General features: G+C 41.9%; 1 protein-coding gene across 1 annotated transcript in view; it reads right to left on the bottom strand.

Annotated features, from left to right (window-relative positions):
- Positions 1-9316: 9316 nt before the first annotated feature.
- LOC101852703 (UPF0390 protein zgc136864) overlaps positions 9317-14308 on the bottom strand; it is a 6498-nt gene continuing 1506 nt past the window's right edge. The window contains exons 2-3 of the mRNA XM_005102426.3: positions 12143-12201; positions 9317-9489 (exon numbers count right to left, since the gene is read on the bottom strand). Coding sequence (XP_005102483.1) covers positions 9373-9489; positions 12143-12201 — 176 coding nt within the window. The 3' untranslated portion in view covers positions 9317-9372. The remainder of the gene's footprint in view (positions 9490-12142; positions 12202-14308) is intronic.

Below are 14308 nucleotides of genomic sequence, written 5' to 3'. Positions count from 1 at the left end.
CCTGAGTTGAGACGAACGAAGCCGGAAGTTCCAACAGTCACCACCTGGACTGAAAAAAACCAAGACCAACTGAGAGGAAGTTTTGACTGTACCAACTGGAATGTTTTTATCAATGCATGCTGTGATATCTATCTTTTATGTACAACAGTCACAGACTATGTCAAATTTTGTGAAGATAAATAGTGGCCCTTAAAAAACAAGTTACCATCTTCCGTAACTCTAAACCGTGGATACATTCTGGAATCAAAGACATAATCCATAAAAAGAAAAAGGCTTTTAAAAATCATGAGAAAACAGAGCTAAAAGTCATAGACAAAGCTATTAAGAAAGAAATCTGGGCTGAAAAACAAAAATATAAAAAGGAACTGGAAGATCTGTTTCGATCAAATGACTCTCGAGAGACGTGGACTGGGCTTAAGACCACAGTTGGCTACAAAAATAAACCAACAAATGATGTGTGTTGACAACAAAGAGAGCTATGCAAATAAACTAAATGCCTTTTTCTCCCGTTTTGACAAAGACAGTCCGTGTGACTTACCAAGTGTGAACACCGACACAAACGAAAATAATGCTGTTGTTGTTGAAGAACGTGAGGTTAGATGTGAATTTGGACGTGTGGATGTGTGTATATGTATGTTGTTGTTGTTGAAGAACGTGAGGTTAGATGTGTGTTTGGACGTGTGGATGTGTGTATATGTATGTTGTTGTTGTTGAAGAACGTGAGGTTAGATGTGTGTTTGGACGTGTGGATGTGTGTATATGTATGCTGTTGTTGTTGAAGAACGTGAGGTTAGATGTGTGTTTGGACGTGTGGATGTGTGTATATGTATGTTGTTGTTGTTGAAGAACGTGAGGTTAGATGTGTGTTTGGACGTGTGGATGTGTGTATATGTATGTTGTTGTTGTTGAAGAACGTGAGGTTAGATGTGAGTTTGGACATGTGAATGTGTGTATATGTATGTTGTTGTTGTTGTTGTTGAAGAACGTGAGGCTAGATGTGTGTTTGGACGTGTGAATGTGAGAAAGGCGTGTGGCCCAGATAGTGTGCAACCCAAAATTCAAAAAATGTGTTCAGCACAACTTAGTTCTATTTACACCTATATTATCAACCAGTCGTTGTTGACACATGCTATTCCCACTATTTGGAAATGTTCTGAAATCGTCCCCCTTTCAATGAAAGAAAAAATTACTGAAATGAATGACCTAAGACCAATAGCCTAAACATCTGTAGTTATAAAATGTCTAGAAAAAATTGTGCTTAAAAAAAACTGGGAACATACATAGAACCCACCCAGGACCCTCTACAATTTGCATATCGTCACGGGAGAAGTGTGGAAGACGCCATTCTACTCTTTCTTGACAACATATATAGACACTTAGACAAGCCAAAAACACACTGGAAGATCCTGTTTGTTGACTTTTCGTCATCCTTTAATACTATCCAGCCAGCTATCCTTTTAAAGAAATTAGAAAACATAGGTGTTAACGTCAATTTAATATCATGGATAGGCAGTTTTCTTATCAACCGAACCCAGTATGTAAAATTAAAACATTCTTCATCGACATACATCACAACAAATACAGGGGCCCCTCAAGGATGTGTTTAGTCACCAGTTTTATTCACACTATACACGAACTATTGCCAAATAAACAACAGTAACATCAAGTTGATAAAATTTTGCGGATGATTCAACCATAATTGGGCTAATTCACGCTGACCATAACGAAACCGCTTACCGGAATTTTGTACTTAACTTTTCTGAATGGTGTGAAAATCATAAGCTGCTTTTAAATGTGAAAAAGACCAAAGAACTTGTTGTTGATTTTAGAATTAAAAAACTGCCCCTGCAGCCACTCGAAATTAAATGTGAAACCATCGAGCAAGTGTCAGACTATAAGTTTTGGGGGTTACAATAGACAACAAATTCAACTGGCGTGTCCACACTTCTCTCCTGCATAAAAGTGAAAAAACACTATTTTTTCTAAGAAAGCTCATGTATTTTAAAGTTGATAATACATTGATGTCCTTATTTTACCATTCAACTATAGACAGTATGGCCAATTTTTGTATATAACAGCATGGGCCGGGAACACAAGACAAGATGAAGAAAAATTAAATCGACTGATACGGAAAGCATGTAAAATTCCAACATCTTCATTCCCCTACTTGGATGAATTGTATATAACAGCCTGCACAAAAAAAAAATAATTCCATATTTTTAGACCACAAACATCCCTTGTTCCTTCAAATAAAAACATCAGTCAGAAGTAACCCCCCCCCCCAAAAAAAAAAAAAAGAGGAAGACGCGCTCATATATGTGCTCACCCCTCCTCTCTCTCTCTCTCTCGCTCTCACCCTACTCCGAAAAAGCCTCAACTAAACGACCCCTCAACTCCCTCCCGCCATGGTCATGGCAATACTCCCTGCAAAATCCTATTCTGGACCTAGCCTACCCACCTAGCTTCCTATCAACCCCTACATCTGAACAGCCCAGTTGCGGTATAGGTTGGCTTTCTTCAGAATTGGGGGGATAGGGGGTGGGCAGAGGGTGGTGGCAGGAATAGATTTGGGTGGGAAGAGCTCCCTGGTGAGTTTAAGATTTGAGTGTTGAAGTGACGTAATACACAGGTTTGCTCCCTGCAGCTTGTTGGTGCTGCCCTACCAGAACTGGTCGCTTTTAAGGACAAGCTGGCTAACCCAGATTTTGGGGGTTTCCAGATATATCGACCCCCATCAAAAGTGGGAATTCCCTCTCGGAGAAGTTTGATGTTGTAGGCCACTGTTTGGCCTTCCATAATTCCAAGTGGCAAACATTACATTCAGCCCGTGAGTTGTTTATATTCAGCGGGGGACAACTCACGAGAAGATTTCCCGTGTCACTGGGCTAGAGGGAAGACAGAATTCAGACGAGCTGGGCCCAGTGAGGAGGAACACCAAACTGGATCTATACCTACATCTACTACAGGTTAGGGAAAACTTACATTGGTGACCCCGGGAAGAACACGTCTAATCGATATGCCAAACACGGACGAGATGTTCACTGCGTCGCTTAAACTCTCAGACTTCGGGAACAAATCACCAGAGGTCTGGTTCGCTCGTGTCGAAGCGCAGTTCGGTACAAAAAAAATAACGGAAGACCAGACAAAATACGATTCAGTGGTTAGCACCCTGGACATGGACACCGCAGAAGAGATACAAGCTGTATTGTTGAATCCTCCTGAAAACGGGAAATACGAGCATTTAAAAAAGGTCCTGATTCAGACATTTGGCAAATCGAAAGCTCAAAAAGATCTAGAACTGCTGAACCTCAATGATTTGGGGGATAGGAAGCCCACGGCACTTTTAAGACGCATTAACGCGCTCAACGATTGTGGTGTAAAAGAATAGTTGACACCGGCCAGTATCTACTGGTAACAATCTGACCCCGCACGGACCTGGAGAGATTCACGAGACTGGAGAGATTCACGGGACTGGAGAGACCCGGTACTCACGAGTGAGTGAAAAGAGGGACCGAGTGGATCGGGGCACACAGCAGTGGCCATTGAGGCGGGCAGTCGCGCCAGATTACAGAAAGAAATAGCATCCATCTAGAAGGGGGCCCCCTATCTTCACCTACAAAGAAACATCGAGAGAACCTGGAACACAAGGTGAGCACTTATTCTACAACGATGATCCCCAAACTCTCAAACGAGCTCTGTTTTTAGCCAACCTCCCAGGAGAAATGAGAAACATCCTAGCAGCTCAAAATCCCCCGAATGTTGAGGAATTAGCCAGAGCAGCTGACCATATCTGGGAAGCACAGGCAGTATGTCAACCCAACACCCTCCTCAAGCTCAATTCAAGTCCAAGCAATGGAGCAGAGAAGCAGACCTAGATGACCCATCAGCAACAGCAAAACCCACTCGCTTTCCGCAGAAAGCCAACCATAACCCAGCTAACAACAGGTACAGAAACTCAACCTCTTCCGTGTGCTACTACCTCACAAAGTTCGGACCTTCGGCCCGACGATGCCAACCAGGGTGCAAGTTTGCCTCATTGCTGACTTCCGTCAATCAAGCTACCCCCCCCCCCTCAAACAGACATGGTGAGTCGGGAAACGACCCAGTCGGTGTCTAGGCGTGTCAGCCACCGGCTTCATCCGTTCCAACCAAAGCACGCTTTCAGTCATGGACAAAATCACAGGGGAAACATTTTTGGTGTCTATATTTGTTTGATTATGGAGAAAAGTCTCCTTGTCTTTTAAAGAAATGGAACAAGAAGGGGCAAAAACTTTACCTTCGATTTTCTCAAACAGCATTTTTCGGGATACCCCCTTGTGCTCAAAAGCGACCAATTGTATCAATGATTCTGTAAAATGTATACTCGATGGAACAAACAAGCACTGCCAGCTTTTTGTTTGGTCTTTTAGTTTAGTATGGGGTTTTACGGCGCTCGCGACTGTTTGGTCTTTGACATTCTATGGTAGCCTTACTGATAACATCAGTGTCTTCTTGACCAAACGTCTGATGAGTGGCAGTTTTCTGAGAAAAATACATTTAAAGTAAAATCAGCTAAATTCTGAGTTTTATTTTTGTAGTTTTAGTAAGAGTTTTACGGCATTTGCGACACAATAAGGTCAAAAAGTGCCGAAGATTAGAGGTGTTACAAGAGAGTAACATACACAAAAAAGGAAGATAGATATTTTTTGGTAGGAGTTTGTAGAAGCAGATTCTTTAGATGAAGCTGGATAATGAAGATAGGGTGACCACTTCTGGATGATGATGTTTCTGTTCTCGAGATATAATATAGATCCACAAAACGCTCGAATGGCCACAGTTCTACTGCCCGGCCGACCCGGTCCCTTGTTGAAAAAGTTTGAGCGTGTGTGGGCCGCTTTACACCACATTGAGTAACTAGATACACAACCACGTGATCATTGACCATGTTCATTAAGTGCTTGGGAAAAGCAAAACAAACGAAGGAACTAAAGTTGACATAATATAATGTGCGTGTGTGTGTGTGGGGGGGGGGGGTGTCGAAAAAGAAAGAATGAAAGAGAAAACAAACAAACAACAGACCTGAACAGCTTGCTCTCATCCTCTCATTTGGAATCGACGTGTCGTCTGTCAGCCTCGGATTCATCAGGTCAATCACAGGGAGCAGGAAGGAATACGTGTCCAAGGTTTTAACACAGGAAGAGCAGACGCCTGAACTGTCGCCACACTCCGCACCCAACAAAAGCTGGCTTCGAACTGATTCTTTTCTGCTCAATGCTCAAAAGCAAACCTTGCAGAGAATAGAGTTCACCAAGCAGCTGTCTGCTGATTGGCTGGTGTGCCCCCCCCCCCCCCCCAAACCTTAATTTACTCAGACCGAAGAGGTCCATGACTCTTGCCTCACTTTTTATTTGGTCGCTTTAGTGTACGGATCGGATTAACGAGTACATTTCCTTGTTGGAAAGTGGTGGCACAGAGTTCCCCACGTCGCATGGATACGATAGTAAAACACGACTTACGAACAAGCGGGCTAACCCAGATTTCGGTAGTTTCCAGAAATCTTAACCAACACAAAAAGTGGATATTGCCCTGCCTATCGGAGAAGTTTGGTTTCATTGGTGAGTACATGTATAATATACAAATATTATTTGTTTGGTTATAGAGAAAACTCTCAATGTCTTTTAAAGAAACTGAACAAGGGGTAAAAACTTTGCTTTCGATTTTCTCAAAACAGCATTTTTCGAGATAGCCCCCTTGTGCTTAAAAGCGAGCATTTTTAACCGAAGCTAATAATATATCTTCTTTCGGTAATGATAGTTGGTGAAAGCTCCACAAAAACGTGGCATGGCCTCGAAGAGAACTCACTGACTGAATTCATTTCTAGTTACAATGTATTAGAGGAAGACAACAATGTCTCAGGAATATTTTTTTGCCCCCCCCCCCCCCCCCCCAAACACCATTTTGTCGAAGTAAAAAACCCTCTATTTTTATGAAACCAGTTTAGCTCAGCGAAACGCAAGTGTGTTATGTATCAGGTACACACAGAAGACTAGGCCTACACACTTGCCAACTTTGAAGAAAAGATTTTCGTGTGTAAGTGTGTGCATGTGTCTGTGTGTGTTTGTCTGTTTGGAGGTGTGTGTATGTGTGTCGTGTGCGCTCACAAAGTTGTGTGTGTGTGTGTTTGTGTGTGCGTGTGTGTGTATGTTGTAGTTTAACTTGATCTATAAACACTCACCTCTAGTAAAAATCACCAACAGCAGGATATCCATGGAGAAGTCACAAACTCACATTTCACACAACAGCCTACTCTACTGTCCCTATCCAGCACCGTACGCTGACCAACTTGCTCTGACGAGAGACTGCTCTTACCCCCTCGACTGCCACTCACGCTCACGAGGTCTTCCACAGTCCGTGGCTCACGCCTTGCCCTGCCCTTGTTTTCTTCTTCAATGTCAAATGGTCGCTTATTTTAAGGACAAGCGGGCTAACCCAGGTTTCGGGGGTTTCCACAAATTTCAACCTACGAAAAAAAAGTGGGCATTGCCCTGCCCATAGGATAAGTTTGGTTTCATAGGTGTGTATATTTGTTTGGTTATAGAGAAAACTCTTCTGGTCTTTTAAAGGAACTGAACAAGGGGCAAAAACTTTACCTTCGATTTTCTCAAAACAGCATTTTTCCGGATAGCCCCCTTGTGCTTAAAAGCGACCATATTAATAATATGCTGTTTCCCCTCGACTGCCGCTTACGACTCACGCGGTCTTCCACAGTCCGTGGCTCACGCCTCGCCATGCCCTTGTTCTCTTCTTCAAGGTCAAATTGGTAAGTGAACTCGATTACTTTTCCCGAAATAAACCAACTAACCACATATCGCAACTTCAGTGCTTTCTTGTCCTACCTCTATTTTATTAAACGTTGAAAATGTCACTTCTTTTGAAGCTCACTCTTTGTTATGGACTATTTTCACTGTTATTAAAAATGGAGATAGAACAAGAAAGCACCGAGGTCGCGAATATGTAAATGTTTGTGTGTGTATGTGTGTGGGGGTTGGGGGGGTGTAGGGGGATGTGTGTGGGTGGGTGTGCGTTGGCAGGAACACGGGTCGGGGAGGGAGGAAGAGATAAAAACGTAGTGTTGTTTATGCTGAAAAGCGTTCCGTCCAATCCACTTATTCTTGTAAGAAATCTCGTCGTTGTTCTTCTCTACCCCCCCCCCCTCTCTCTCTCCCCCTCTCTATCTCATTCTCTCTCTTTCTCCCCCGTTCTCTCTCTCTTTCTCCCCCCCCCCTCTCTTTCTCTTCCTCCCTCCCTCTCACTCTCTCTTTCTCCCCCCCCCCCTCTTTCTCTCTCCCCCCGCCTTTAACCCCCTCCCCCCCCCTTTTTTTTTCTCCCCCGGCTTTAAACCTCTCCCCCCCCCCCTCTCTAAAAAACCGGAGGTTGCGGGTTCGGGGGTTCGAGCCGCGGGCCCGACGTTGTGTCCTTGGTAAAGGAACTTAACACGAATTTTCCTCACTTCACCTAGGTGGAAATGGGTAGCCTACCCAGCTATAGACAGCGAAAGATTTTGTCAGTTTGTTAGTGATTGTTTAAGCGCTTAACCATCCGCGGTTGCACCGCATGCTTCCAGGGAAGCTGAGAATGTTTCTGAGTGTTCTATGGTCTAAGCTGGGGTAATAATATACAGTAATGTAAAGTGCATAAAGAGCCGCGCTTTTTTTTTTTTTAAATTTTTTTTTTGATGGAAAAAACAAAAAGAGACATATATAAATCCCCCCCCCCCCCCCCCCCCCCCCCCGGGACAGTGCCACTGACTGTAGTGTCTTTAGGCCATTCCCAAAGGAGGGACATTTCTCGTTCATGCACAGTAGAATTGTAAATGGGCTGATTCATGTCATGCTCATAACTGTGCCTGATCTACAACAGGGAACTGCTGCTTTTTCTTTCCTAATCCTTACTATTGTCATTTTCCTCTACTTCTTTTGTATGTTTGTCACACTCTTGTGACCTGCTATTTCCGGGGTGCCTTGATAGTCGAAGCAGACTTTGTGCTGTTGAAGCTAGAGAGGTGAGCAGAGTAAGTCTGATTCCCTGTAAAGACTTCTCTGTTGACATCCACCCCTTGGCACTCATATGACCTTATGCAGTTGCGAGCGCCGTAAAACCCTCTACTAAACTAAACTAAACGCTGGTCATGAGCGCAGGAGAGGAATGTTGCTAGTTTTGAGAAATTTATTAGCCAGAGCAGCTTTGTTTGTTTGTTTTTGTAAGTGTTTTACGGCGCTCGCAACTGCATAAGGTCATAATAACGCGTGGGACACATTAAACTTTTTCAGTTGGTAGGAAATTTTGAATTTTGCCCGCGTGGCGGCCGAAGCCTACTTTTATCGATTTTACACCACCAAGGGATCTTTAACGTGCGCAACTTGCATACGGGCCCTCCGAGATTTTTCACCTTTGTCCGAGAAGGCCAGGTGTAGATCTTTCCTACCAGAAGATCAGGGGTGTGGCTGAAAGACAGCAGTAAGAAGAAGCCAAGGAGTAGCAGTAGAAAGGTTGTAGAAAGAATCAGGAGCCCAGAGGAGGGGGGCAAAGGAGATGAGGGAGTGGGGGCAGAAAGAGGAGACGAAAGCAGACGACAGAACAGAGTAGGAAAGGAGGTGAAAGGAGACAAATTTAGAGAAGAAAATTTTTTGGTCACTACCCGGATTCGAACCCGGGACCTTTGAATGAGAGGCCAACACCTTAACCTCTAGGCCACGAGAGCCCCCACACCAGCTTTATGAGCGGGTGCATTATCACGCATGAATACTTGTCCATGGGCTTGATTTTGAAAGAAAAGTACACTGGGCTCGAGAACTGGGTTGATTTAGCCTTGGCCATCACACGCAACGCTGTGCCCAGTGAAGTCTGTGCTGGATGTGATGGGGCTGCAGTTTTATGCGACAAATTAGGCCGTTTTGCACGAAGGTTCCTACGTTTCAAACGAAGAAAAATGGTCATGACAAAGTTTGGACTATCATTTCTAAGTCTTTTTCAACGCCTTTGTTTTTCGGTTGAAATTAAAAAATGTCCTACCAACTGAAAATGTTTAATGTATCCCGCGCGCTCATGTGACCTAATGCAGCCGCGAGCGTCGTATAACATACAGACACACACACACACACGTGTGCGCATGAACATATATACATACATATATTTATAAATACGCAAACATACATATGTACATACATATACATACATACATATGCAAACACACAAAGAGAAACACACACAGACAAACACACACACACACACTATGGTCTTTTCAAAAGCTTTCAAAACAAATAACTGAACAATTTCCAGCATGTATGAATTTATTTACATGTTTTATTAGCAATAACAATGACGATAGTCCTGCTACTTTTTGGAGGTGGAGGCTGTTGTCTTCAACATGGCCAGCGCCTTTGGCTCCAGGGAGCGCGTCTTCTGGGTGAGCTCCTCCTCGATGCACACACGGATACCCTTCTCTAGACCCTGAAACAGGAGCACATAGAGATGTATACAATAATATAGTGAATGGCAGAGGGGGACAATGAACGACAGAGGGGAAGAATAACAAGGAACTCAGTGAACGACAGGGGAACAGCAACAAGAGCACTCCACACTCATACACAATATATACGATAGCCTGATGCCCTTCCTCAGGCCCTGTCATAACCAAAATAGGAAATTTTAGTTTTAGTAAGAGTTTTAAGGCACTTGCAACACAATAAGGTCATGTGAGTGCCAAAGATTAGAGGTGTTACAAGAGAGTAATAAACACAAAAAAGATGGAGAAGGAGAGATAAAGACGATAGATGTTTGATGATAGGAAAAAAGGAGCAAACCAGACTAGAGCACCCGCCAACCACCATCAGCAAACAGTGAACGACCGAGGGAAGAACAACAAGAGATTTTGACACTCATAAACTATACATGACGTATATGTGGGAGGCAGCGTGGGGAAATTGAAATTAGGCATTCGTCAAAATGATCAAGGTCAAAGAGAAGAAACTGGCATTTTTCCGCAGGTCTGTGAGTTTTTGGCTCGACACGTTTTATTTACACCCATTTAAAAACACATTTCTGTGAGGATTTTACTTTAAAAGTTAATCAAAAGCACACAAAAATGTAAACATGCAGTTTTCAAAGCCTCTCAAGCTTTGGAAGTAAACAAATTTTGGCAGCCATTTTCCCTCTGAAGCTAGGCGACGACCACCATCTCCTTCAATCACAATTGGTCACTTTTAAGGACAAGGGGGTTAACCAAGACTTCGGGGGTCTCCAGAAATCTTGACCTACACCAAAAGTGGGCATTGGCCTACCTATAGGAGAAGTTTGGTTTCATCGGTGTGTAGATTTGTTTGGTTATTGACAAAACTCTCCTTGTTTTTTAAAGAAACTGAACAAGGGTCCAAAAACTTTACCTTCACTTTTCTCAAAACAGCACTTTTCGGGATAGCTCCCTTGTGTTTAAAAGCGACCAAATGTCTCAACTTCTGTTAAAGTTCAACAGGTATTATTTCACTCAAAAGCAAGACAAACATCTTTTAAGATGAAACCATAACTTCATTTGTCCCAAAATATATACGAGCGCCTGATTCCACCGCATTGTGACACACATCTAGCTGTCCCTGTGGTTTTATGCACCCCGCATAATTTAGCAAAATTTGATCATTTTTTGCATAACTTCCGATTATTTTCCGTTATCATTCTTTGTTAAAATTAACAGATTCGCATAATTTCACATTTTTTGGGCTCAGAATTTTTCTTGCATAAAACGACGGGGACAGTTATAGATCTATAGATCTATACACATATACACACACACAGCAGAGTCCCCTTAAACAAATATGCAGGACGGCCAGAATTTCTTCAGCTTAGCTAGATTTTCAGTTTACAGAAGTTGCTCAAACAAAAGAAATAAAAATCTACTTCCCAGTGTCACCCACCAACCACCCGCACTTATGTGAAGCGAGAGTCTTCGACCAGTGCGCTTTTAAAATGGATACCATCGAACATGTTATGTGTACTGATTACCAACACTGCATATTTTATTCGGAGTCCTAGGATTATTTGTTAAATTGTATACATTATATAAAATATAGATCTATATACATAATCCATAGATGGTTTCAAACATGCGTGGGTCCCTTTCATCAACATTTTTGTTCATACAAATTTTATGTAATATGATTTACGAATAAACAAGGTAGCTTTCAAAGACATAAAAATAGAAAGGGATACAATTTTGTGCGTAAGTCGACGGATTACTTTTACTTTGTTACTCCCCTTTATGCCCAATTGCTCTTTTGGAAGCAAAACTGAAGTACTTGCTATGTACAATAATTTGTGCTTTTGGGACTCATTACAATACAGTATACAGATGTAAATATATATATATTTTTTTTTTGTGGTAAGTGTTTTACAGCGCTCGCAACTGCATAAGGTTATATGAGCGCGCAGAGATGTACTTTGTCGCTTTTAAGAACAAGGGGGCTATCCCGGAAAATGCTGTTTAGAGAAAAGTCAAAGCGAAGTTAAAGTTTTTGGACCCCTGTCATGTTCAATTTCTTTAGAAGACAAGGAGAGTTTTCTCTATAACCAAACAATATACGCACCAATGAAACCAAACTTTTCCTATAGGTAGGGCAATGCTCCCTTTTGGTGTAGGTCAAGACTTCGGGAAACACCCGAAATCTGGGTTAGCCTGCTTGTCCTTAAAAGCGACCGTTTTAACCCCTCGACCACATGCACAGGTGTTTCGACTTTTCAATGATTCGCTCTTACGTTTGCCAAATGAGAACAGGCAGGCTTGGAATATCCCACCTCTTTAATAATCCAAATTGTGTCAATGGGGGAGGGCGAATAAAACTTAAGCAGTCGTTAAAATTTAAATTCTAACATGTTCCCAGTTACATTTCTAATATTTCCCCATTCTTCTGAATGTGTGAAAGTGAAATGGAAGGAACAAAAGAAACTACAGTTCCCCTCAACCATGGTGAGAAGAAGAAACAAATGTTGTTACATTGTGTATTTAGCCAAAAGGCTGAAGTTAGAATTTTGCTGTGGAAGATTTTGGTAGCAATAGTAGAAAATAAAACAAAACATTTCTCTTAAAAACATATATACGAAACATTTGACATACCTTTTTCACACTTGCAGCTTCCTGCAACCTTTTCTTTTTCGGTGCAATATTTAAACTTCCTGCAAGTTAGAAATAAACAGAGAAACAATAACAATATTTTTGAGTAACAAGAACCGCAACAGATTTACTGGCTACCACACAGACTGATGGTTAAAATAGAAACTTGAAAACTTTCTTACATCAAAACTTTATTTTAATGTCCAAATCATACTATTCAAGTTGTATTTCTATTTCAAAACTGTCTATAAAAATAAATCACAACAGTGATACAGCAGAACCTCATGTCAAATGATACCACAGAAAAGTAACGAGAGAAGACATCCCAAAAATTAACTGGGTTTTTTTTTCTGGCTGCAGTTAAACCTGACTAACCAGTTCGTTGTATAAAAAAAATAACGCTTCACCTAAAAAAGTACTTTTATCATGACAGCTTACACAAAGACACGACTTGCGTGAAAGCATGACTAGGCACCCCGCCCCTCTTTGCAATTATTTTCTAGCCTTGTGTGTAATAACTTGCAAGTCCATGTGATGACTACATTGGTTAATTGTATAAAGTGAAGCGCATAGAGCTTGCTTTCAAGTGGGGACATGCGCTATACAAATGCTATTTTCATTATTATTATCATTATGATTACATGCTTGTCACAGACTCAATCCAAATTGTTGGCAGAAGAATCTCACTGGGAAGAGGAAAGATCATCAGCCTCTCCACTTCTGTCTAACACTTACTAATGTTGTTGTTGTTGTTGTTGTTAGCGATCCAGTAGCATCTGAGCGTTAACTCTACTGCATGATGCCATTCTGTAATAGCTGCAGGTCTGTTCTAATTGTTGTCTTGAGGGGTAGAGGCAGTTAGATGTGTGGGGTAGCTTGGGAAAGCACTTACTGATAATTGATTTAAATTGACTTATTAAATTAAATAATGAAATATTTGTCAAATTTTGTATTGAGATGTTGCCATTACTTAATTCTGCCTGGCCTCCAGCCAAAAAATTGAGCACGTAAATGAATTTATGTAAATTCTCACGTTTCAAACATTTTCTGAATAGTATAGAACAAGGTTAAATTTGCATTCATACAGCAATAGAGTGTAGGCCTCTATATATTTTCTAACGAGAGGCCTAAACTCCTGACAGTCATCAGACTGGGAAGTGAGAGAGCAGCACTGGCCGTAAGAGGACTAGGGGGGTACCCCACACTGTCATTTGACACCTCCTGTCCTCTCTTTATGATGTCTCTTTTTTACTTTGATCTCACACCACTGAGTGTTTGCCTGGCATCATTGACTTATTTAGTTTTCCCTTGTCTCTCTCTCCTGATAGACAGACATTTTTTTAAAAAATCTGGTTTTACGTGGTGATAGATCTGGTGCAAATCCACCTGGTGAAACAAAACATGCACAGGGAAAAGAGACATCAATCATTGCTGTGCAGTTTGTGACGCTCCCCTTTGCATCCGAATAGATAAAACCCATATATTCGGACTCGAGTCCAAATAAACAACAAATTTAACCGGACTCGAGTCCGAATAGAGCTGGCCTAAAATTTTCTGCGCTTTTTCGGTAGTTCCCTCCCCTTTATTTGAGCCTAGATCTACATCTAGATCTATACGTTTGATGCGCAGCAAGCTAAGATATCAAACCTAACAACTGCAAAACATCAAATTATGGTAAAATTCAGGGCCCCTGAAACCCCCCACCATATTTTTATTAGGTCAGTGGGACAAGCCCCCTTGAAACCCCCCTTCTCTTACCGCCAAAACTGGAGAATAACAATTGCGGGGTGGGAACTACCTAAAAAGTGCCGGGGTGAGAATAAAAATACGATCGACTTCTCACCCCGGGTGAGACTTGCCACCATAGGCTATTCTCACCCGGTGTGAAACAAGACCTATCTTTCCTAATTTCGGAATATTTTCTATCGGTGTGGACGATCAAATGGATAAAAGCAAAGAAAAAATTACGCACAATTTTATAGCACAAAAGTAGGCTAATTTGAACGTCTACAAAGATGCTAGGGCTATTTCACTTTTCGAATCGAGCCGAACTACGCGAGTCGCCATTTTGTATTGCCTGAAAGTTCTCGCAAGATCTACTCCTCCCCTCTTCTCTCTCTCTGTCTCTTTCTGAATACTGTCTGTCTGTCGGTGTGGACGATCAAATTG

This window comes from Aplysia californica, unplaced genomic scaffold, assembly GCF_000002075.1.
Source record: "Aplysia californica isolate F4 #8 unplaced genomic scaffold, AplCal3.0 scaffold00324, whole genome shotgun sequence".
NCBI lineage: Eukaryota > Metazoa > Mollusca > Gastropoda > Aplysiida > Aplysiidae > Aplysia > Aplysia californica.
This window is presented reverse-complemented; position numbering and strand designations above follow the sequence as displayed.